The sequence below is a fragment of the Bombina bombina genome, chromosome 12, assembly GCF_027579735.1.
Source record: "Bombina bombina isolate aBomBom1 chromosome 12, aBomBom1.pri, whole genome shotgun sequence".
NCBI lineage: Eukaryota > Metazoa > Chordata > Amphibia > Anura > Bombinatoridae > Bombina > Bombina bombina.
Genome location: NC_069510.1, coordinates 96,024,705 through 96,051,492, shown reverse-complemented (window position 1 = coordinate 96,051,492; position 26,788 = coordinate 96,024,705). Strand labels below are relative to the sequence as shown.

Genomic DNA, 26,788 nt, shown 5'->3' with positions numbered 1-26,788 from the left:
GTGCAGTTAAAATATTTTTCTAGGGATGGAATTTGCTAGAAAATGCTGCTGATACCGAAGTAATGTAAGTAAAGCCTTAAATGCAGTGATAGCGACTGGTATCAGGCTTATTAATAGAGATACATACTCTTATAAAAGTGTATTTTAAAACGTTTGCTGGCATGTTTAATCGTTTTTTACATATGTTTGGTGATGAAACTTATTGGGGCCTAGTTTTTTCCACATGGCTGGCTTGAATTTTGCCTAGAAACAGTTCCCTGAGGCTTCCCACTGTTGTAATATGAGTGGGAGGGGCCTATTTTGGCGTTTTTTTACACAGCAAAAATTAAAGACACATACATCCAGCTTCTTCCTGCATGATCCAGGACTTCTCTGAAGGGCTCAAAAGGCTTCAAAAGTCGTATTGAGGGAGGTAAAAAGCCACAGTAGAGCTGTGGCAGTTGTTGTGACTGTTTAAAAAACGTTTTTGTCATTTGTTATTCCGTTTTTGGTATTAAGGGGTTAATCATCCATTTGCAAGTGGGTGCAATGCTCTGCTAACTTATTACATACACTGTAAAAATTTCGTTAGTGTAACTGCATTTTTTCACTGTTATTTCAAAATTTGGGAAAATTTGTGTTTCTTAAAGGCGCAGTAACGTTTTTTATATTGCTTGTAAACTTGTTTTAAAGTGTTTTCCAAGCTTGCTAGTCTCATTGCTAGTCTGTTTAAACATGTCTGACACAGAGGAACCTACTTGTTCATTATGTTTGAAAGCCATGGTGGAGCCCCATAGGAGAATGTGTACTAAATGTATTGAGGCAAGCGCGATAGCTCTGGGGTTAGGAGAGATACAGAGCGCGCAAATGCTGTTAGAGCCATGTCTGATACTGCGTCACAGTATGCAGAACATGAGGACGGAGAGCTTCAGTCTGTGGGTGACATCTCTGACTCGGGGAAACCTGATTCAGAGATTTCTAATTTTAAATTTAAGCTTGAGAACCTCCGTGTATTGCTTGGGGAGGTATTAGCTGCTCTGAATGACTGTAACACAGTTGCAATTCCAGAGAAATTGTGTAGGCTGGATAGATACTATGCGGTGCCGGTGTGTACTGACGTTTTTCCTACACCTAAAAGGCTTACAGAAATTATTAGCAAGGAGTGGGATAGACCCGGTGTGCCCTTTTCCCCACCTCCTATATTTAGAAAAATGTTTCCAATAGACGCCACTACACGGGTCTTATTGCAGACGGTCCCTAAGGTGGAGGGAGCAGTTTCTACTTTAGCAAAGCGTACCACTATCCCGGTTGAGGACAGTTGTGCTTTTTCAGATCCAATGGATAAAAAAATTGGAGGGTTACCTTAAGAAAATGTTTATTCAACAAGGTTTTATTTTACAGCCCCTTGCATGCATTGCGCCTGTCACTGCTGCAGCGGCATTCTGGTTTGAGGCCCTAGAAGAGGCCATCCAGACAGCTCCATTGAATGAAATTATTGACAAGCTTAGAACGCTTAAGCTAGCTAACTCATTTGTTTCTGATGCCATTGTTCATTTGACTAAACTAACGGCTAAGAATTCCGGATTCGCCATCCAGGCGCGTAGGGCGCTATGGCTTAAATCCTGGTCAGCTGACGTGACTTCAAAGTCTAAATTACTCAACATTCCTTTCAAGGGGCAGACCTTATTCGGGCCTGGCTTGAAGGAAATTATTGCTGACATTACTGGAGGCAAGGGTCATACCCTTCCTCAGGACAGGGCCAAATCAAAGACCAAACAGTCTAATTTTCGTGCCTTTCGAAATTTCAAGGCAGGAGCAGCATCAACTTCCTCCGCTTCAAAACAAGAGGGAACTGTTGCTCATTCCAGACAGGCCTGGAAACCTAACCAGTCCTGGAACAAGGGCAAGCAGGCCAGGAAGCCTGCTGCTGCCCCCAAGACAGCATGAAGGAACGGCCCCCTATCCGGAAACGGATCTAGTGGGGGGCAGACTTTCTCTCTTCGCCCAGGCGTGGGCAAGAGATGTTCAGGATCCCTGGGCGTTGGAGATCATATCTCAGGGATATCTTCTGGACTTCAAAGCTTCTCCTCCACAAGGGAGATTTCATCTTTCAAGGTTATCATCAAACCAGATAAAGAAAGAGGCATTCCTAAGCTGTGTGCAAGACCTCCTAGTAATGGGAGTGATCCATCCAGTTCCGCGGATGGAACAAGGACAGGGATTTTATTCAAATCTGTTTGTGGTTCCCAAGAAAGAGGGAACCTTCAGACCAATCTTGGATCTAAAGATCTTAAACAAATTCCTCAGAGTTCCATCATTCAAAATGGAAACTATTCGGACCATCCTACCCATGATCCAAGAGGGTCAGTACATGACCACAGTGGACTTAAAGGATGCCTACCTTCACATACCGATTCACAAAGATCATCATCGGTTCCTAAGGTTTGCCTTTCTAGACAGGCATTACCAATTTGTAGCTCTTCCCTTCGGGTTGGCCACTGCCCCGAGAATTTTTACAAAGGTTCTGGGCTCACTTCTGGCGGTTCTAAGACCGCGAGGCATAGCGGTGGCTCCGTATCTAGACGACATCCTGATACAGGCGTCAAGCTTTCAAATTGTCAAGTCTCATACAGAGATAGTTCTGGCATTTCTGAGGTCGCATGGGTGGAAAGTGAACGTGGAAAAGAGTTCTCTATCCCCACTCACAAGAGTCTCCTTCCTAGGGACTCTTATAGATTCTGTAGAGATGAAAATTTACCTGACGGAGTCCAGGTTATCAAAACTTCTAAATGCTTGCCGTGTCCTTCATTCCATTCCACACCCGTCAGTGGCTCAGTGCATGGAAGTAATCGGCTTAATGGTAGCGGCAATGGACATAGTGCCATTTGCGCGCCTGCATCTCAGACCGCTGCAATTATGCATGCTAAGTCAGTGGAATGGGGATTACTCAGATTTGTCCCCTCTACTAAATCTGGATCAAGAGACCAGAGATTCTCTTCTCTGGTGGCTTTCTCGGGTCCATCTGTCCAAGGGTATGACCTTTCGCAGGCCAGATTGGACGATTGTAACAACAGATGCCAGCCTTCTAGGTTGGGGCGCAGTCTGGAACTCCCTGAAGGCTCAGGGATCGTGGACTCTGGAGGAGAAACTCCTCCCAATAAATATTCTGGAGTTAAGAGCAATATTCAATGCTCTTCTAGCTTGGCCTCAGTTAGCAACACTGAGGTTCATCAGATTTCAGTCGGACAACATCACGACTGTGGCTTACATCAACCATCAAGGGGGAACCAGGAGTTCCCTAGCGATGTTAGAAGTCTGAAAGATAATTCGCTGGGCAGAGTCTCACTCTTGCCACTTGTCAGCGATCCACATCCCAGGCTTAGAGAACTGGGAGGCGGATTTTCTAAGTCGTCAGACTTTTCATCCGGGGGAGTGGGAACTCCACCCGGAGGTGTTTGCTCAACTGGTCCATCGTTGGGGCAAACCAGAACTGGATCTCATGGCGTCTCGCCAGAACGCCAAGCTTCCTTGTTACGGATCCAGGTCCAGGGACCCGGGAGCAACGCTGATAGATGCTCTAGCAGCTCCTTGGTTCTTCAACCTGGCCTATGTGTTTCCACCATTTCCTCTGCTCCCTCGACTGATTGCCAAAATTTAACAGGATAGAGCATCAGTGATTCTGATAGTGCCTGCGTGGCCACGCAGGACCTGATATGCAGACCTAGTGGACATGTCATCTCTTCCACCATGGACTCTGCCTCTGAGGCAGGACCTTCTAATACAAGGTCCTTTCAATCATCCAAATCTACTTTCTCTGAGACTGACTGCATGGAGATTGAACGCTTGATTCTATCAAGGCGTGGCTTCTCCGAGTCAGTCATTGATACCTTAATACAGGCTCGGAAGCCTGTCACCAGGAAAATCTACCATAAGATATGGCGTAAATATCTTTATTGGTGTGAATCCAAGAGTTACTCATGGAGTAAGGTTAGGATTCCTAGGATATTGTCCTTTCTCCAAGAGGGTTTGGACAAAGGCTTATCAGCTAGTTCTTTAAAAGGACAGATCTCTGCTCTGTCTATTCTTTTGCACAAGCGTCTAGCAGAAGTTCCAGACGTCCAGGCATTTTGTCAGGCTTTGGTTAGGATTAAGCCTGTGTTTAAAACTGTTGCTTCCTCGTGGAGCTTAAACTTGGTTCTTAAAGTTCTTCAGGGAGTTCCGTTTGAACCCCTTCATTCCATTGATATTAAACTTTTATCTTGGAAAGTTCTGTTTTTGATGGCTATTTCCTCGGCTCGAAGAGTCTCTAAATTGTCTGCTTTACATTGTGATTCTCCTTATCTGATTTTTCATTCAGACAAGGTAGTTCTGCGTACCAAACCTGGGTTTTTACCTAAGGTGGTTTCTAACAGGAATATCAATCAAGAGATTGTTGTTCCATCATTGTGTCCTAATCCTTCTTCAAAGAAGGAACGTCTTTTGCATAATCTGGACGAAGTCCGTGCCTTGAAGTTTTACTTACAGGCTACTAAAGATTTTCGTCAAACATCTGCCCTGTTTGTCGTTTACTCTGGACAGAGGAGAGGTCAAAAAGCTTCGGCAACCTCTCTCTCCTTTTGGCTTCGGAGCATAATACGCTTAGCCTATGAGACTGCTGGACAGCAGCCCCCTGAAAGGATTACAGCTCATTCTACTAGAGCTGTGGCTTCCACCTTGGCCTTTAAAAATGAGGCCTCTGTTGAACAGATTTGCAAGGCTGCGACTTGGTCTTCGCTTCACACCTTTTCAAAATTTTACAAATTTGACACTTTTGCTTCTTCGGAGGCTGTTTTTGGGAGAAAGGTTCTACAGGCAGTGGTTCCTTCCGTTTAAGTTCCTGCCTTGTCCCTCCCATCATCCGTGTACTTTAGCTTTGGTATTGGTATCCCACAAGTAATGGATGATCCGTGGACTGGATACACTTAACAAGAGAAAACATAATTTATGCTTACCTGATAAATTTATTTCTCTTGTAGTGTATCCAGTCCACGGCCCGCCCTGTCCTTTTAAGTCAGGTCTAAATTTTAATTAAACTACAGTCACCACTGCACCCTATGGTTTCTCCTTTCTCGTCTTGTTTCGGTCGAATGACTGGATATGGCAGTGAGGGGAGGAGCTATATAGCAGCTCTGCTGTGGGTGATCCTCTTGCAACTTCCTGTTGGGAAGGAGAATATCCCACAAGTAATGGATGATCCGTGGACTGGATACACTACAAGAGAAATAAATTTATCAGGTAAGCATAAATTATGTTTTTAATCAGTTTAAACAGCCTTGTTTGTAATGCTCTAGCATTTGAATAATTGTGAATATGTTTCCTACCCAGTATCTTCTACATTATCTTATTTCTTTAAAAAACTGGATGAATCGGCACAGCTGGGACCGGACGCCTATTGCAACAGCTTCCTGGGCACTTCTCAGGGATAGCTACCATGGTGACCTGTGTCTGCGATATGAAGCGCAACATATAGCTGTAGCAGTATTGTATTTTGCCCTACAATGTTATGGTGTAGATGTGCCCAGTAATGACACAGCAGAGACTCCGTGGTGGCAGGTAAGCCAAACGCCTATTTCAGACGCATGTTATATCTTCGCTCAAAAACTGACTCTGCATTTTTTATCATTACAGGGTAGTTCTTGCAAAGTAAGGGTCAATTTAGTTAACTTAAAATGATTAGTTTATTTAGATTATGTATCTGCTTCTGATATACTTCGTATGATTTTCATAAACCTACAAAAAAAATAACAGGAGAGCCTTAAAATCTCAATAGTATACAGCTGAAAAACAAAAAAGAAATTTAAAGTGATAGTTAATCCTTTTTAAAATATTAAACATTTAGTTCATATTTTAAAACTCAATTTCTTCTGTTAAGTGTGATCAGTCCACGGGTCATCATTACTTCTGGGATATTACTCCTCCCCAACAGGAAGTGCAAGAGGATTCACCCAGCAGAGCTGCATATAGCTCCTCCCCTCTACGTCACTCCCAGTCATTCTCTTGCACCCAACGACTAGATAGGATGTGTGAGAGGACTATGGTGATTATACTTAGTTTTATATCTTCAATCAAAAGTTTGTTATTTTAAAATAGCACCGGAGTGTGTTATTATCTCTCTGGCAGAGTTTGAAGAAGAATCTACCAGAGTTTTTGTTATGATTTTAGCCGGAGTAGTTAAGATCATATTGCTGTTTCTCGGCCATCTGAGGAGAGGTAAACTTCAGATCAGGGGACAGCGAGCAGATGAATCTGCATAGAGGTATGTAGCAGTTTTTATTTTCTGACAATGGAATTGATGAGAAAATCCTGCCATACCGATATAATGTCATGTATGTATACTTTACACTTCAGTATTCTGGGGAATGGTACTTCACTAGAATTACACTGTAAGAAATACATAAAGCTGTTTAATAACTAGAGATTATGTTTAACGTTTTTGCTGGAATGTAAAATCGTTTTCATTTACTGAGGTACTGAGTGAATAAATGTTTGGGCACTATTTTTCCACTTGGCAGTTGCTTAATCTGTTTTCTGACAGTTTCTGTTCTCCCTCACTGCTGTGTGTGAGGGGGAGGGGCCGTTTTTTGGCGCTTTTACTACGCATCAAATATTTCAGTCAGCAACTCATTGTATTCCCTGCATGATCCGGTTCATCTCTACAGAGCTCAGGGGTCTTCAAAACTTATTTTGAGGGAGGTAATTTCTCTCAGCAGAGCTGTGAGAATTATAGTTTGACTGAGATAAAAAACGTTTATTCTGTAATTTGTTTCCTGCTTTCAGAATTTGTTATCTTTGCTAATGGGATTAAACCTTTGCTAAAGTTGTGTTATTTACAAGGATTGAGGCTATAACTGTTTCAATTTATTAATTTTCAACTGTCATAGATCTTCTGTGCTTCTTAAAGGTACAGTATGTTTCAATATTATTCTAATTGAATTGTTTTTCCAAGTTACAAGTTTATTTGCTAGGATATTGTCTTTTCTACAAGAAGGTTTAGAAAAGGGTTTATCTGCTAGTTCATTAAAGGGACAGATCTCAGCTCTGTCCATTCTGTTACACAAACGTCTGTCAGAAGTTCCTGACGTCCAGGCTTTTTGTCAGGCTTTGGCCAGGATTAAGCCTGTGTTTAAAACTGTTGCTCCACCATGGAGTTTAAACCTTGTTCTTAATGTTTTACAGGGCGTTCCGTTTGAACCCCTTCATTCCATTGATATAAAGTTGTTATCTTGGAAAGTTCTATTTTTAATGGCTATTTCCTCGGCTCGAAGAGTCTCTGAATTATCAGCCTTACATTGTGATTCTCCTTATTTGATTTTTCATTCGGATAAGGTAGTCCTGCGTACTAAACCTGGGTTCTTACCTAAGGTAGTTACTAACAGGAATATCAATCAAGAGATTGTTGTTCCTTCTTTATGCCCAAATCCTTCTTCAAAGAAGGAACGTCTACTGCACAACCTGGATGTAGTCCGTGCTCTAAAATTTTACTTACAGACAACTAAGGAATTTCGACAAACGTCTTCTCTGTTTGTCATTTACTCTGGGCAGAGGAGAGGTCAAAAAGCTTCCGCTACCTCTCTTTCTTTTTGGCTTCGTAGCATAATTCGTTTAGCTTATGAGACTGCTGGACAGCAGCCTCCTGAAAGAATTACAGCTCATTCTACTAGAGCTGTGGCTTCCACTTGGGCCTTCAAGAATGAGGCCTCTGTTGAACAGATTTGCAAGGCTGCAACTTGGTCTTCGCTTCATACTTTTTCCAAATTTTACAAATTTGACACTTTTGCTTCATCGGAGGCTATTTTTGGGAGAAAGGTTCTTCAGGCAGTGGTTCCTTCTGTATAAAGAGCCTGCCTATCCCTCCCGTCATCCGTGTACTTTTGCTTTGGTATTGGTATCCCAGAAGTAATGATGACCCGTGGACTGATCACACTTAACAGAAGAAAACATAATTTATGCTTACCTGATAAATTCCTTTCTTCTGTAGTGTGATCAGTCCACGGCCCGCCCTGTTTTTAAGGCAGGTAAATATTTTTTAATTTATACTCCAGTCACCACTTCACCCTTGGCTTTTCCTTTCTCGTTGGTCCTTGGTCGAATGACTGGGAGTGACGTAGAGGGGAGGAGCTATATGCAGCTCTGCTGGGTGAATCCTCTTGCACTTCCTGTTGGGGAGGAGTAATATCCCAGAAGTAATGATGACCCGTGGACTGATCACACTACAGAAGAAAGGAATTTATCAGGTAAGCATAAATTATGTTTTTCTTTATAAACTTTTCTTTTCATTTTCCCCTTTCTTTTAACCAACCTGGCCACTCGTTTCCGTGCTTCTGTGACACAAGTAGTTTTGGCATTTTTTTTCTCACTTTTGGTTACACCTTAATTATCTGCTCTCTTGTTAAATGCGCCCATACATATTATTATATAGCATTTTTAAACAGGCTAACAGGCCTTTCTATTGATACCCTATATGGGTATATAAAATAGCTTGGACTTTAAGCTAAATACCAGCAACCAATTCAAAACTGCCTCAAAAAAGTATATATTTGTAGCATTCAGACACCCCGGGGTATTTATCTAGGGGTATTTTTTCTTGTTAAGTGTATCCAGTCCACGGATCATCCATTACTTGTGGGATATATTCCCTTCCCAACAGGAAGTTGCAAGAGGATCACCCACAGCAAAGCTGCTATATAGCTCCTCCCCTCACATGTCATATCCAGTCATTCTCTTGCAACCCTCAACATAGATAGGAGGTCGTGAGAGGAGTGGTGTTTTATACTTAGTTTATTTCTTCAATCAAAAGTTTGTTATTTTTAAATGGCACCGGAGTGTGCTGTTTTTTCTCAGGCAGTATTTGGAAGAAGAATCTGCCTGCGTTTTCTATGATCTTAGCAGAAGTAACTAAGATCCACTTGCTGTTCTCACACATTCTGAGGAGTGAGGTAACTTCAGAAAGGGAATGGCGTGCAGGTTTCCTGCAACTAAGGTATGTGCAGTAAAATATTTTTCTAAGGAATGGAATTGACTAAGAAAATGCTGCTGATACCGAAGTAATGTAAGTAAAGCCTTAAATGCAGTGAAAGCGACTGGTATCAGGCTTATTAATAAAGATGTAAGTAAAGCCTTAAATGCAGTGATAGCGACTGGTATCAGGCTTATTAATAAAGATGTAAGTAAAGCCTTAAATGCAGTGATAGCGACTGGTATCAGGCTTATTAATAGAGATATATACTCTTCAAAAAATGTGTTTTAAAACGTTTGCTGGCATTTTTAATCGTTTTTTTAACGTACATTTGGTGTTAAAACTTATTGGGGCATAATTTTTCCACATGGCTGGCTTAATTTCTGCATAGAAACAGTTAACTGAGGCTTCCCACTGTTGTAATATGAGTGGGAGGGGCCTATTTTAGCGCTTTTTTGCGCAGTAAAAATTCAGACTCAGACTTCCTGCTTCTTCCTGCATGATCCAGGACTTCTCTAGAGGGCTCAAAAGGCTTCAAAAGTCATATTGAGGGAGGTAATCAGTCACAGCAGAGCTGTGACAGTGTGTTTGACTGTTTTAAACAACGTTTTTTCTCTATTGTTTATCCGTTTTGGGTATTAAGGGGTTTATCATCCATTTGCAAGTGGGTGCAATGCTCTGCTGACTTACTGCATTTACTGTGAAAATTTGGTTGGTATAACTGCTTTGGTTCATTGTTATTTCAACTTGAGACAGGTTTTGTGCTTCTTAAAGGCGCAGTAGTGTTGTTTATATTGCTTGTAAACTTATTGTGAAGTGTTTTTCAAGCTTGCCAGTCTTATTGCTAGTCTGTTTAAACATGTCTGACATAGATGAATCTACTTGTTCATTATGTTTGAAAGCCAGTGTGGAGCCCCATAGGAATATGTGTAAAGTGAAATCAATACATTTAGTAAATAATAAAGGTCAGTCTTTATCTATAAAAGAATTATCACCAGACGACGAGGGGGAAGTTATGCCGACTAACTCTCCTCACGTGTCAGTACCTTCGCCTCCCGCTCAGGGGGCGCATGCTATTATGGCGCCAAGTGCATCAGAGACGCCCATAGCAATTACTTTACAGGACATGGCTACAATCATGAATAATACCCTGTCAGAAGTATTATCTAGATTGCCAGAATTGAGAGGCAAGCGCAATAGCTCTGGGATTAGGAGAGATGCAGAGCGCGCTGGTGCTGTAAGAGCCATGTCTGATACTGCGTCACAGTTTGCAGACCATGAGGATGGAAAGCTTCATTCTGTGGGTGACGGATCTGATCCGGGGAAACCTGATTCAGAGATCTCTAATTTTAAATTTAAGCTTGAGAACCTCCATGTATTGCTTGGGGAGGTTTTAGCTGCTCTGAACGACTGTAACACAGTTGCAATTCCAGAGAAATTGTGTAGGCTGGATAGATACTATGCGGTACCGGTGTGTACTGATGTTTTCCCTATACCTAAAAGGCTTACAGAAATTATTAGCAAGGAGTGGGATAGACCCGGTGTGCCCTTTTCCCCGCCTCCTATATTTAGAAAAATGTTTCCAATAGACGCCACTACACAGGACTTATGGCAGACGGTCCCTAAGGTGGAGGGAGCAGTTTCTACTTTAGCAAAGCGTACCACTATCCCGGTTGAGGATAGTTGTGCTTTTTCGGATCCAATGGATAAAAAATTAGAAGGTTACCTTAAGAAAATATTTGTTCAACAAGGTTTTATCCTGCAGCCCCTTGCATGCATTGCGCCTGCCACTGTGACTGCGGCATTCTGGTTTGAGTCTCTGGAAGAGGCCATTCACACAGCTCCATTGGATGAAATTATGGACAAGCTTAAATCAATTAAGCTAGCTAACTCATTTGTTTCTGATGCCATTGTACATTTGACTAAACTAACGGCTAAGAACTCCGGATTCGCCATCCAGGCGCGGAGGGCGCTATGGCTTAAATCCTGGTCAGCTGACGTGACTTCTAAATCTAAATTGCTTAATATCCCTTTCAAGGGGCAGACCTTATTCGGGCCCGGCTTGAAGGAAATTATTGCTGACATTACTGGAGGTAAGGGGCATACCCTTCCTCAGAACAGGGCCAAACCAAAGGCCAAGCAGTCTAATTTTCGTGCTTTTCGAAATTTCAAGGCAGGAGCAGCATCAACTTCCTCCGCTCCAAAACAGGGAGGAACTGTTGCTCATTTCAAACAGGCCTGGAAACCTAACCAGTCCTGGAACAAGGGCAAGCAGGCCAGAAAACCTGCTACTGCCCCCAAGACAGCATGAAGGAACGGCCCCCTATCCGGAAACGGATCTAGTGGGGGGCAGACTTTCTCTCTTCGCCCAGGCGTGGGCAAGAGATGTCCAGGATCCCTGGGCGTTGGAGATCATATCTCAGGGATATCTTCTGGACTTCAAGGCTTCCCCTCCTCAAGGGAGATTTCATCTTTCAAGGTTATCAGAAAATCAGATAAAGAAAGAGGCATTCCTACGCTGTGTACAGGACCTCCTAGTAATGGGGGTGATCCATCCAGTTCCGCGGCCGGAACAAGGACAGGGATTTTATTCAAATCTGTTCGTGGTTCCCAAGAATGAGGGTACCTTCAGACCAATTTTGGACCTAAAGATCTTAAACAAATTCCTAAGAGTTCCATCATTCAAAATGGAAACTATTCGGACCATCCTACCCATGATCCAAGAGTGTCAGTACATGACCACAGTGGACTTAAAGGATGCCTACCTTCATATACCGATTCAGAAAGATCATCATCGGTTCCTAAGATTTGCCTTTCTAGACAGGCATTACCAATTTGTAGCCCTCCCCTTCGGGTTGGCTACGGCCCCGAGAATCTTTACAAAGGTTCTGGGCTCACTTCTGGCGGTTCTAAGACCGCGAGGCATAGCGGTGGCTCCGTATCTAGAAGACATCCTGATACAGGCGTCAAGCTTTCAAATTGCCAAGTCTCATACAGAGATAGTTCTGGCATTTCTGAGGTCGCATGGGTGGAAAGTGAACGTGGAAAAGAGTTCTCTATCTCCTTCCTAGGGACTCTGATAGATTCTGTAGAAATGAAAATGTACCTGACGGAGGCCAGGTTATCAAAACTTTTAAATGCTTGCCGTGTTCTTCATTCCATTCCACGCCCGTCAGTGGCTCAGTGCATGGAAGTAATCGGCTTAATGGTAGCGGCAATGGACATAGTGCCATTTGCGCGCCTGCATCTCAGACCGCTGCAATTGTGCATGCTAGGTCAGTGGAATGGGGATTACTCAGATTTGTCCCCTCTACTAAATCTGGATCAAGAGACCAGAGATTCTCTTCTCTGGTGGCTATCTCGGGTCCATCTGTCCAAGGGTATGACCTTTCGCAGGCCAGATTGGACGATTGTAACAACAGATGCCAGCCTTCTAGGCTGGGGCGCAGTCTGGAATTCCCTGAAGGCTCAGGGATCGTGGACTCAGGAGGAGAAACTCCTCCCAATAAATATTCTGGAGTTAAGAGCAATATTCAATGCTCTTCTAGCTTGGCCTCAGTTAGCAACACTGAGGTTCATCAGATTTCAGTCGGACAATATCACGACTGTGGCTTACATCAACCATCAAGGGGGAACCAGGAGTTCCCTAGCGATGTTAGAAGTCTCAAAGATAATTCGCTGGGCAGAGTCTCACTCTTGCCACTTGTCAGCGATCCACATCCCAGGCGTGGAGAACTGGGAGGCGGATTTTCTAAGTCGTCAGACTTTTCATCCGGGGGAGTGAGAACTCCATCCGGAGGTGTTTGCTCAACTGGTCCATCGTTGGGGCAAGCCAGAACTGGATCTCATGGCGTCTCGCCAGAACGCCAAGCTTCCTCGTTACGGATCCAGGTCCAGGGACCTGGGAGCGACGCTGATAGATGCTCTAGCAGCTCCTTGGTTCTTCAACCTGGCTTATGTGTTTCCACCGTTTCCTCTGCTCCCTCGACTGATCGCCAAGATCAAGCAGGAGAGAGCATCGGTGATTCTGATAGCGCCTGCGTGGCCACGCAGGACCTGGTATTCAGACCTTGTGGACATGTCATCCTGTCCACCATGGACTCTACCTCTGAGGCAAGACCTTCTAATACAAGGTCCTTTCAATCATCCAAATCTACTTTCTCTGAGACTGACTGCATGGAGATTGAACGCTTGATTCTATCAAAGCGTGGCTTCTCCGAGTCAGTTATTGATACCTTAATACAGGCACGAAAGCCTGTTACCAGGAAAATCTACCATAAGATATGGCGTAAATACCTTTATTGGTGCGAATCCAAGAGTTACTCATGGAGTAAGGTTAGGATTCCTAGGATATTGTCCTTTCTCCAAGAGGGTTTGGAAAAAGGCTTATCAGCTAGTTTGTTAAAAGGACAGATATCTGCTCTGTCTATTCTTTTGCACAAGCGTCTGGCAGAGGTTCCAGACGTCCATGCTTTTTGTCAGGCTTTGGCTAGGATTAAGCCTGTGTTTAAAACTGTTGCTCCCCCGTGGAGCTTAAACTTGGTTCTTAAAGTTCTTCAAGGAGTTCCGTTTGAACCCCTTCATTCCATTGATATTAAACTTTTATCTTGGAAAGTTCTGTTTTCTATGGCTATTTCCTCGGCTCGAAGAGTCTCTGAGTTATCTGCCTTACATTGTGATTCTCCTTATCTGATTTTCCATTCAGACAAGGTAGTTCTGCGTACTAAACCTGGGTTTTTACCTAAGGTGGTTTCTAACAGGAATATCAATCAAGAGATTGTTGTCCCGTCATTGTGCCCTAATCCTTCTTCAAAGAAGGAACGTCTTTTACATAATCTGGACGTAGTCCGTGCCTTGAAGTTCTACTTACAGGCAACTAAAGATTTTCGTCAAACATCTGCCCTGTTTGTCGTTTACTCTGGGCAGAGGAGAGGTCAAAAGGCTTCGGCAACTTTTCTCTCCTTTTGGCTTAGAAGCATAATACGCTTAGCCTATGAGACTGCTGGACAGCAGCCCCCTGAAAGGATTACAGCTCATTCTACTAGAGCTGTGGCTTCCACCTTGGCCTTTAAAAATGAGGACTCTGTTGAACAGATTTGCAAGGCTGCGACTTGGTCTTCGCTTCACACCTTTTCAAAATTTTACAAATTTGACACTTTTGCTTCTTCGGAGGCTGTTTTTGGGAGAAAGGTTCTACAGGCAGTGGTTCCTGCCTTGTCCCTCCCATCATCCGTGTACTTAAGCTTTGGTATTGGTATCCCACAAGTAATGGATGATCCGTGGACTGGATACACTTAACAAGAGAAAACATAATTTATGCTTACCTGATAAATTTATTTCTCTTGTAGTGTATCCAGTCCACGGCCCGCCCTGTCCTTTTTAAGGCAGGTCTAAATTTTTAAATTAAACTACAGTCACCACTGCACCCTATGGTTTCTCCTTTCTCGTCTTGTTTCGGTCGAATGACTGGATATGGCAGTGAGGGGAGGAGCTATATAGCAGCTCTGCTGTGGGTGATCCTCTTGCAACTTCCTGTTGGGAAGGGAATATATCCCACAAGTAATGGATGATCCGTGGACTGGATACACTACAAGAGAAATAAATTTATCAGGTAAGCATAAATTATGTTTTGACACATTATATTTTACCCTTTTATCGCCAAGGACCGAAAATAAAATTTTGTTGTAAAAAAAAAAAAACGCACAAAAACCTTTACTAAAATAAATTTTATAATAAAAAATGTGTGTGTGTGTGTATGTGTGTGTGTATATATATATATATATTTAACTATTTCACGTACAAGTTCACAGGGAGAGAAGAGGGGCCAAGGAAAGCCATTGTTAACAAACAGTGGCTTGTCATATTTGACGTGATCACTGTGACTGGCTATCAAAGTGATTATATGACCATCGGGCAGTTTTTTGGGTGTCGCTGGACTGCCTCACTCTTGAGGCACCCTGTGATTCTCCAGTGGGACTGATAGCATGCATTGCAGCATGCTAGTATCTAGGCCCCAATTTATTTTACAATCACTGTGGTTTGCTGTCACAGTGATTGTATACACAGTAACTGTCATTTTACAGTTACTCTACTGTTGCTGGGTAGCCTTGCATGCAGGCTTCCATCAGCAGCATGCGATACACTCTGATTCAAGACTGTATCTCATGAATGGATTAACCCCGCTGACAGGCATGGTATCGTAGAGCCACCCTATCCGTGTGATCGCTAGTCAAGGTATCCTCCATTACACTACAGGGTACGGCACATATCCTTAAGGGCTAAATGAGCAGTGTCGTACCCTTTTTTCCCCGTGCATTAACTGGTAGGTAGTGCAGCCAATAGCAAGTGTGAGGAGCATAGTACATTTACTGTTTACAGTGCTGTATTATCTGATCTAATCCTCCAGCAGCAGCGCGGGAACAGGCTTCTATAGAAATTGATAGGGGTGGGTGGTTCGCTTGCTTTTGGCTGCACCACCCACCTGTCAATATACGGAGATAGAAAAATCCTTTGGGCATAGAGGCAGCCAGGAGTTATTAGAAGAGGAAAAGTAAAAGATTTTTATGCGAGTATGTGAGCACAGTTTACTTTAAAGTAATAAGGACCATCGATTAGAAATGTTTAAATCGTTAGATTAGTTAGAACGCCGCCTCAAACCCTCCGTGAGGGAAAGTGAACAGGACGCCACCGGAAGTCACAGGTTTACGGGATAAATCATGTCTGCAAACATCTCATTTGGCACAATTTGTTCCAGTAGTTCCTGTTCTTTTTACTGCAAAGTTCCCACGGAGAGACCACTAGTCATCACAAGGGTGACCAGTGAGTTGACCACTGCAAGACCACTGCAAGTGTTAGCCTGCCTATATAGCACTTTGTTTCACAAAAGTGCCACTACCATTGTGAGTATTTTTTTTTTTTTATTCTTTGTTTCTTATTTGTAACGGAATTCACTATGAGGCGGCCCTTCTCTTTTTTCGTATTTTGAAAAAAGAACTTTTTGAGAATAAATACATTAGTTATGTTTATTAATAATTATGAAGAGTTGGAAAGGATAAATAGGACCCTATATAGGACAAGTATAAAAAGCTAAATCAATTCATTATACTAAATCAGATTAATTAAATTAATTCCGTAAACAGACTCATGTCCCATTCCTTATTGAGCCCCCTTGGAGTAATTGTCCTCAATTCATAGATCCAATAAAGTTCTTGTTTCAATAATAATTTAGTTTTTATCCCCACCCCTTATTGAGCTTTTGACTCTGTTTATGACCTTCACCTTCATAATGAATTTATTAGTCATATGTATCAAATTGTGGTGTCTGACCACTGCTGAGCACTTGCTGTAATGTGGCTTTTATTATTGTTGCAGTTATTTATTTCAGTAACAAAATGTATATCAGTGTTTAATTAATATCCCTTACAATACAGGACTACTGGAAACTAAAGCTGTTAATAGTTATGATAATTTCAGTCACTTATTTCTTCCTGGGCTCCAACTTCAGTGTGGTTCAGAGAAGAGCAAAAATCATTTTGTAAAAAATATCAATTGAAAGAGGTGTTACCTTTAATGATTACCTAATAGGGAAAACAGCTGCAAGCTTTCAGGGTTCCACAAAATTGTACCAATAATGCTATGTGGTTGTTTACATACGTAGGGGATATAAAGTAACTTATGTAGTAGCTTCAAGTCTTGCCCCTTTGTATAATCAGAACTGGAATGGAAACAATATTGTAGATAGACTTTAATTGACCTTGATTGAAGATGCGCTGTAACTTACTTTTTATTCTAGCCGTGCCATTCTAATACCCTGCGCTCTGGCCACCCACTTCAAAAGTATTTTATTTTTTGTGAGCTAAAGGTTTGAACTGTTTCCCAATCAGTGCTTTAGTCGTACAGCACTTTTGTTGTAGCGAAGGCCCTGATTGGAGAACAATTCAAACCATTAGCTCATCAGAACAATTTGTTTTTAAGTATGTGGCTGGAGCGTGTGGTATTATAATGGCAGGGCTATATTAAAAATTAAGTTACAACGCATCATTAGAAGTGATCAATTTAAAGTCCCTCTAAAATAGCGCTTAGATTCTAGATCTAATTATAAGAAGTGCATGAAACAGATAATTGAATACCTGTTATATATATATATATATATATATATATATATATATATATTACATCAACATCTCTTATGTGATGAACTGGGAAAGTCATTATAGATCACTAATCACGTACTAACCCAGTCAATATTAAAATACCATTAAATACAGTAGAATTGCATAATTAAACAATATAAATTAACGCTAGATTTGTTTTTCTAACTTATTTTAAAAAAAAAAGTATTTGCCGCCCCCCCTGTATCATGTGATAGCCATCAGCCAATTACAGACTCGTATACATAAACACTTTGAACTCTTGCACATGCTAAGTGGGAGCTGGTTCCTTGGTTAGTGTCATAGACAAAGATTGTGCACAATTTGATAATTTAAATAAAATAAAATAATAGTAAATTGGAAACTTAAAAAATTGTATGCTCTATCTGAATTATAAAAGTGAAATTTTTACTTTAGTGTCCCTTTTAGATACTGAAGAAAGCCTCAGTTCTTACTCACTCTCTCTCTCTCTCTCTCTCTCTCTCTCTCTCTCTCTCTCTCTCTCTCTCTCTCTCTCTCTCTCTCTCTCTCTCTCTCTCTCTCTCTCTCTCTCTCTCTCTCTCTCTCTCTCTCTCTCTCTCTCTCTCTCTCTCTCTCTCTCTCTCTCTCTCTCTCTCTCTCTCTCTCTCTCTCTCTCTCTCTCTCTCTCTTCTATTTCTCCAACATAGGTGTGTCCGGTCCACGGCGTCATCCTTACTTGTGGGATATTCTCTTCCCCAACAGGAAATGGCAAAGAGTCCCAGCAAAGCTGGTCACATGATCCCTCCAAGGCTCCGCCCACCCCAGTCATTCTCTTTGCCGTTGCACAGGCAACATCTCCACGGAGATGGTTAAGAGTTTTTTGGTGTTTAAATGTAGTTTTTATTCTTCAATCAAGTGTTTGTTATTTTAAAATAGTGCTGGTATGTACTATTTACTCTGAAACAGAAAAAAGATGAAGATTTCTGTTTGTAAGAGGAAGATGATTTTAGCAGAAGTTACTAAAATCAATTGCTGTTTCCACACAGGACTGTTGAGATGAAGTAACTTCAGTTGGGGGAAATAGTTGGCAGACTTTTCTGCTTAAGGTATGACTGGCCATATTTCTAACAAGACTATGTAATGCTGGAAGGCTGTCATTTCCCCTTATGGGGACCGGTAAGCCATTTTCTTAGTTAAATAAAAGAATAAAGGGCTTCATAAGGGCTTAAAAAACTGGTAGACATTTTTCTGGGCTAAAACGATTGCTTTGCTAGGCATATTTTGCAGATTCTAACTATTAATGGTTATTATAATCTTGGGGATTGTTTAGAAAAACGGCAGGCACTGTGTTGGACACCTTTTTCAGATGGGGGCCTTTTCTAGTTATAGACAGAGCCTCATTTTCGCGCCACTAATGCGCAGTTGTTTTTGGAGAGCAAGGCATGCAGATGCATGTGTGAGGAGCTAAGAATCACTGAAAAAGCTTATAGAAGGCATCATTTGGTATCTTATTCCCCTCTGGGCTTGGTTGGGTCTCAGCAAAGCATATAGCTGGGACTGTATAGGGGTTAAATGTAAAAACGGCTCCGGTTCCGTTATTTTAAGGGTTAAAGCTCTGAAATTTGGTGTGCAATACTTTTAATGTCTTAAGACACTGTGGTGAAATTTTGGTGAACAATTCCTTCATACTTTTTCACATATTCAGTAATAAAGTGTTTTCAGTTTGAAATTTAAAGTGACAGTAACGGTTTTATTTTAAAACGTTTTTTGTGCTTTGTTGACAAGTTTAAGCCTGTTTAACATGTCTGTACCATCAGATAAGCTATGTTCTATATGTATGAAAGCCAAGGTGTCTCCCCATTTAAATTTATGTGATAATTGTGCCATAGTGTCCAAACAAAGTAGGGACAGCAATGCCACAGATAATGATATTGCCCAAGATGATTCCTCAAATGAGGGGAGTAAACATGATACTACATCATCCCCTTCTGTGTCTACACCAGTTTTGCCCACACAAGAGGCCCCTAGTACATCTAGTGCGCCAATTCTTATTACCATGCAACAATTAACGGCTGTAATGGATAACTCTATAGCAAACATTTTATCCAAAATGCCTACTTATCAGAGAAAGCGCGATTGCTCTGTTTTAAACACTGAAGAGCAAGAGGACGCTGATGATAACTGTTCTGACATACCCTCACACCAATCTGAAGGGGCCATGAGGGAGGTTTTGTCTGAGGGAGAAATTTCAGATTCAGGAAAAATTTCTCAACAAGCTGAACCTGATGTTGTGACATTTAAATTAGAACATCTCCGCGCACTACTCTGGATGATTGTGACAATTTGGTCATTCCAGAGAAATTATGTAAGATGGACAAGTTCCTAGAGGTTCCGGTGCCCCCCGACGCTTTTCCTATACCCAAGCGGGTGGCGGACATAGTAAATAAAGAGTGGGAAAGGCCCGGCATACCTTTTGTCCCCCCCCCCCCCCTATATTTAAGAAATTATTTCCTATAGTCGACCCCAGAAAGGACTTATGGCAGACAGTCCCCAAGGTCGAGGGGGCAGTTTCTACTCTAAACAAACGCACTACTATTCCTATCGAAGATAGTTGTGCTTTCAAAGATCCTATGGATAAAAAATTAGAGGGTTTGCTTAAAAAGATTTTTGTTCAGCAAGGTTACCTTCTACAACCAATTTCATGCATTGTTCCTGTCACTACGGCAGCGTGTTTCTGGTTCGAGGAACTAGAAAAGTCGCTCAATAAAGAATCTTCGTATGAGGAGGTTATGGACAGAGTTCAAGCACTTAAATTGGCTAACTCTTTTATTTTAGATGCCGCTTTGCAATTAGCTAGATTAGCGGCGAAAAATTCAGGGTTTGCTATCGTGGCGCGCAGAGCGCTTTGGCTAAAGTCTTGGTCAGCGGATGTGTCTTCCAAGACAAAATTGCTTAACATCCCTTTCAAGGGTAAAACATTATTTGGACCTGATTTGAAAGAGATTATTTCAGACATCACTGGGGGAAAGGGCCACGCCCTCCCACAGGATAGGTCTTTTAAGGCTAAAAATAAGCCTAATTTTCGTCCGTTTCGCAGAAACGGACCAGCCTCTAATTCTACATCCTCTAAGCAAGAGGGTAATACTTCACAACCCAAACCAGCCTGGAGACCAATGCAAGGCTGGAACAAGGGTAAGCAGGCCAAGAAGCCTACCACTGCTACCAAAACAGCATGAAGGGATGGCCCCCGATCCGGGACCGAATCTGGTGGGGGGCAGACTTTCTCTCTTTGCTCAGGCTTGGGCAAGAGATGTTCAGGATCCTTGGGCGCTAGAAATAGTTTCTCAAGGTTATCTCCTGGAATTCAAGGAACTACCCCCAAGGGAAAGGTTCCACAGGTCTCAATTATCTTCAAACCAAATAAAAAGACAGGCATTCTTACATTGTGTAGAAGACCTGTTAAAGATGGGAGTGATTCATCCAGTTCCAATAAGAGAACAAGGGATGGGTTTTTATTCCAACCTGTTCATAGTTCCCAAAAAAGAGGGAACATTCAGACCAATTTTGGATCTCAAGATCCTAAACAAATTTCTCAAGGTTCCATCGTTCAAAATGGAAACTATTCGAACGATCCTACCTACTATCCAGGAAAATCAATTTATGACTACCGTGGATTTAAAGGATGCGTACCTACATATTCCTATCCACAAGGAACATCATCAGTTCCTAAGGTTCGCTTTTCTGGACAAGCATTACCAGTTGTGGCACTTCCATTCGGATTAGCCACTGCTCCAAGGATTTTCACAAAGGTACTAGGGTCCCTTCTAGCGGTTCTAAGACCAAGGGGCATTGCAGTAGTACCTTACTTGGACGACATCCTGATTCAAGCGTCGTCTCTGTCAAAAGCAAAGGCTCATACGGACATCGTCCTAGCCTTTCTCAGATCTCACGGATGGAAGGTGAACAAAGAAAAAAGTTCTCTGTCCCCGTCAACAAGAGTTCCCTTCTCGGGAACAATAATAGATTCCTTAGAAATGAGGATTTTTCTGACAGAGGTCAGAAAATCAAAAATTCTAAGCTCTTGTCAAGTTCTTCATTCTGTTCTTCGTCCTTCCATAGCGCAGTGCATGGAAGTAATAGGATTGATGGTTGCAGCAATGGACATAGTTCCTTTTGCACAAATTCATCTAAGACCATTACAACTGTGCATGCTCAGATAGTGGAATGGGGATTATACAGACTTGTCTCCGACGATTCAAGTAGATCAAAAGACCAGAGATTCACTCCGTTGGTGGCTGACCCTGGACAATCTGTCACAGGGAATGAGCTTCCGCAGACCAGAGTGGGTCATTGTCACGACCGACGCCAGCCTGGTGGGCTGGGGCGCGGTCTGGGAACCCCTGAAAGCTCAGGGTCTATGGTCTCGGGAAGAATCTCTTCTCCCGATAAACATTCTGGAACTGAGAGCGATATTCAATGCTCTCAAAACTTGGCCTCAACTAGCAAAGGCCAAATTCATAAGGTTTCAATCAGACAACATGACGACTTTTGCATATATCAATCGTCAGGGGGGAACAAGGAGTTCCCTGGCGATGGAAGAAGTGACCAAAATAATTCAATGGGCGGAGGATCACTCCTGCCACTTGTCTGCAATCCACATCCCAGGAGTGGAGAATTGGGAAGCGGATTTTCTGAGTCGTCAGACATTCCATCCGGGGGAGTGGGAACTCCATCCGGAAATCTTTGCCCAAATAACTCAATTATGGGGCATTCCAGACATGGATCTGATGGCGTCTCGTCAGAACTTCAAGGTTCCTTGCTACGGGTCCAGATCCAGGGATCCCAAGGCGACTCTAGTAGATGCACTAGTAGCACCTTGGACCTTCAACTTAGCTTATGTATTCCCACCGTTTCCTCTCATTCCCAGGCTGGTAGCCAGGATCAATCAGGAGAGGGCTTCGGTGATCTTGATAGCTCCTGCGTGGCCACGCAGGACTTGGTATGCAGACCTGGTGAATATGTCATCGGCTCCACCATGGAAGCTACCTTTGAGACAGGACCTTCTTGTTCAAGGTCCATTCGAACATCCGAATCTGGTTTCCCTCCAACTGACGGCTTGGAGATTGAACGCTTGATTTTATCAAAGCGTGGGTTTTCAGATTCTGTAATAGATACTCTGATTCAGGCTAGAAAGCCTGTAACTAGAAAAATTTACCATAAAATATGGAAAAAATATATCTGTTGGTGTGAATCTAAAGGATTCCCATGGAACAAGATAAAAATTCCTAAGATTCTATCCTTTCTACAAGAAGGTTTGGAGAAAGGATTATCTGCAAGTTCTCTGAAGGGACAGATCTCTGCTTTATCTGTTTTACTTCACAAAAGGCTGGCAGCTGTGCCAGATGTTCAAGCATTTGTTCAGGCTCTGGTTAGAATCAAGCCTGTTTACAGACCTTTGACTCCTCCCTGGAGTCTAAATCTAGTTCTTTCAGTTCTTCAAGGGGTTCCGTTTGAACCCTTACATTCCGTAGATATTAAGTTATTATCTTGGAAAGTTTTGTTTTTGGTTGCAATTTCTTCTGCTAGAAGAGTTTCAGAGTTATCTGCTCTGCAGTGTTCTCCGCCCTATCTGGTGTTCCATGCAGATAAGGTGGTTTTGCGTACTAAGCCTGGTTTTCTTCCGAAAGTTGTTTCCAACAAAAATATTAACCAGGAGATAGTTTCAAAGAAGGAACGTTTGTTACACAATTTGGACGTAGTCCGTGCTCTAAAATTCTATTTAGAGGCTACTAAAGATTTCAGACAAACATCTTCCTTGTTTGTTGTTTATTCTGGTAAAAGGAGAGGTCAAAAGGCGACTTCTACCTCTTTCCTTTTGGCTTAAAAGCATTATCCGATTGGCTTATGAGACTGCCGGACGGCAGCCTCCTTTAAGAATCACAGCTCACTCCACTAGGGCTGTGGCTTCCACATGGGCCTTCAAGAACGAGGCTTCTGTTGACCAGATATGTAAGGCAGCGACTTGGTCTTCACTGCACACTTTTGCCAAATTTTACAAATTTGATACTTTTGCTTCTTCGGAGGCTATTTTTGGGAGAAAGGTTTTGCAAGCTGTGGTGCCTTCCGTTTAGGTGACCTGATTTGCTCCCTCCCTTCATCCGTGTCCTAAAGCTTTGGTATTGGTTCCCACAAGTAAGGATGACGCCGTGGACCGGACACACCTATGTTGGAGAAAACAGAATTTATGCTTACCTGATAAATTACTTTCTCCAACGGTGTGTCCGGTCCACGGCCCGCCCTGGTTTTTTTAATCAGGTCTGTTGAATTATTTTCTCTAACTACAGTCACCACGGTATCATATGATTTCTCCTATATATATTTCCTCCTGTCCGTCGGTCGAATGACTGGGATGGGCGGAGCCTAGGAGGGATCATGTGACCAGCTTTGCTGGGACTCTTTGCCATTTCCTGTTGGGGAAGAGAATATCCCACAAGTAAGGATGACGCCGTGGACCGGACACACCGTTGGAGAAAGTAATTTATCAGGTAAGCATAAATTCTGTTTTTCTTACAAGTCTGGGACTAAAGTAGTAATTACATCTATATATATCTTTATTATGTTGTTTTTTTGTTTTGTTTTGTTTTTTTACTTTTGAAAGCGGAAAATGTAATGTTTGTGTGTTTTAGAAAAACGTCAAGAAAATAACATTTATTTTCACTTCAAAATGATCCAAATGGTGCTACTGATAAGTTTTTTTTTAAACTATTGTTTCTATATGTAACAATAACTTTCTTACGTTTAATTTGACTATCATTTTGTAACACAAAGTTCCTGTAGCATGTATATATTCTACCAGGAGGTTGTTGCTTAAATATGTAGTTCCAGAATAATAATATTACTTATAGCAGGGCTCGACAAACTCAGGAGCCAGGTAGCCACTGGCTCCTAGAATTTTCCTTTTGGCTCCTAACTTTTTGGGTTATTTACCACATTTCTATATATAATTATCACTGTCTGGCTCCTAAAAGTATGACTGGCTCCTAAATTTTAAACAAATTTGTTGACCCCTGACTTATAGATTTTAATTTTTTTTAAACACTTGTTTTGGAAAGTTATGTTTTTGAATGCATGTTGCATGCACTACTTTGTTTTCACGTCTTGGGTCTTTGAATTTGCTTTTTTTTTTTACCATACTTGGATAACTCATTTTGTTTTACCCCTAATTTTGTTATCAATCTTGACTCTAGGTTTTTAGTGAAGATGTCACACTTATGTTAATCAACAACATCATATGTGATCTGATACACATTTATACTTTGGATACCGAAATCGCTTGAGCCTTACCTGAAGAGGATCTTTAATCACTTAACAGTTACCATGACAACTTTAAATACATTCTGTATTTCTTCGATTTTCATTCTTGGTGCAACTTTAATTTACGGAGTTATGTTTTTAGATTGGGGATTTTTTTTTTCATCAATGTGAACTTGTAAACTAGTTCAAACATCCCAACTTCAAAGAAACTCAGACAAAATACTCATTTAAAGGATGAAACTCATTGCTTCCATCTAGATCTACATTTTGTAACTTTTGGCTCAAGGTGCTTCCTCATATTTTCGTTTCAAATAAATACATTATTTAAAGGCATCACCTCAAAGCAATCGCCATGCTATATTTCCCTTACGTTGTAAACTCTTGAAGTGACATTTTGTTTTTCATGGACTACAAACTGATTAATTGCAGTTTTTTTTTCCTTTCTGACACATTCTTTGTAAATTCTGTTTTTATTTCCAATAAATGACTACGGTTGCTTTCTATTTTTTTATTTTATTTATGAAGCACTTTGTTATACATAATACAGAATATAGATAAAAGGCTCAATAATAAAATCGGTTAAATGCATATAATAATAATGAATACAAAGGTTACATTTTTGTTCTTTCGTGAATGACATATCCATCTTTTTTTGTATGCCTTAACTTCAAAAGTTTATATTTTAACCCCTTAACTCAAAAGGACGTATATATACGTCATGCAGTACTTTGCTATCGTTCCGCATGACATATATATATATATATATATATATATATATATATATATATATCTATCCAAAAAATAAAGAAACAGCGAGCCTCAATTTTAAGGTGTGTAATCCTTTATTCCTCCTTCATAGGTGCATCAATATTGTGTAGTAAAAACTGCACACAGGCAGTGCTGTCAGCCTAGCATCTGACGCGTTTCGGCTAGTATGCCTTAATCGTAGACGCCCAATCAGTGACCATTCAATCCATATATAGTCACTGCAATTAAAAAAATGCAAAAACACTGTGGCTAATTTACTAAAAACAGACCTGAATGATTAACTCTTATTTGGGCGATATAGTGGAGAAACAGAATTTTCTATGATTAGATAGGGACAAGTTTCACAGGAAAATAAACTAATTTATATTTTGCTCTTTTACTCCTATTATGTTTAACCCAAATACTTCAGTTAATATGAGGAATTGGAAAAATGTATATAAAGTATATATCTTCAAAACCAATATTTACTCATTTAGAACGTCCTATCTTATTTGTACACCCTGATGAAACGGTAATATTAAGACTGAAATGGGTATTGAATATGAGAGTATGTGTGTTGAACCAATTTAAACAAGACACAAAGAGTTAAATCCTTTTCCAAAAATTGATTATGTCCCCACTAATATTAAAACCTTGTGGTCTTCTAGTTCTCAGAAGAAATATCCAGAAGGCTTCCCTATGAAACATTTTCACTGTTTTATCTCCACCCCTGGGACCTACTTGTATGCGTTCAATTACACACCAATTAAAGGTGGTAAGCTTTTTGTCATGCACTTGTATGAAGTGTCGCACAAGATCTGAACAATCCATTTCTTGTTCTATATTATTGAGGTGTTCCCTTATGCGTGAGCGCACCTCTCTTGAGGTGCACCCCAGATACTGTAATTTACATTGGGAGCATTCTGCAAGATAGATCACATATTTTGTGCGACAGTTTGTACATTCACTCAAATCAAAAACTTTTTGGGTTACATATGATTGAAACTGTTTAGTGGGTCTCATATGATTACAAGCTATACATTGTGAAAAGTGACATTTGTAATGTCCTTTAGAGGTAAGCCAACTACTTGTTCTTTTACTCTTATTTTGTATCATAGCTGGAGATAATATATTACCTAGTGTAGTACCCCTCTTAGGAATAAATATTCTTTAAGACTGTCTTCTCCTGTCACAATTGATAAATACCTTTTCACAATGTTACATATTTCTTCAAACTGTGGGCTTTAAGTTGTAACAAAACAGGGTCTGTCTTCCTGGGATCTGAGTTTACCCTTGCTATTGGAACCTTGTAGGAGTGTGTCCCTGTCTAGTCTCTTGACTTCAAGGAAAGCCCTATTCACTGTCTTACTAGAATATACTCTCTCTAATAATTGGTTCCTCAGTTTGTCTCCCTCATCTAAGAAGTCTGACTCAAAAGTGCAATTGCGCTTGAGTCTGATAAACTGGCCTTTAGCTACGCCAAAGCCAGTATGTTTAGGATGTGAATACTTAGCGTGGAGGATAGTATTGGAAGAGATGGGCTTTCTATAAAGACTAGTGGCCACTTTACCCGTAGAAACTATCCCTTTGAAGATGACATCCAGATATGGTATCTCTTCTGTTCCTGATTCAGCGGTAAATT

General features: G+C 41.3%; 1 protein-coding gene across 4 annotated transcripts in view; it reads left to right on the top strand.

The window, feature by feature from the left end:
• CCNQ (cyclin Q) overlaps positions 1-24,902 on the top strand; it is a 48,123-nt gene extending 23,221 nt beyond the window's left edge. For all 4 annotated transcript variants that reach the window (XM_053695747.1, XM_053695750.1, XM_053695748.1 and 1 more), the window contains 2 exons: positions 5,344-5,571; positions 24,333-24,902. In XM_053695747.1, coding sequence (XP_053551722.1) covers positions 5,344-5,571; positions 24,333-24,422 — 318 coding nt within the window. In that variant the 3' untranslated portion in view covers positions 24,423-24,902. The remainder of the gene's footprint in view (positions 1-5,343; positions 5,572-24,332) is intronic.
• Positions 24,903-26,788: the final 1,886 nt, after the last annotated feature.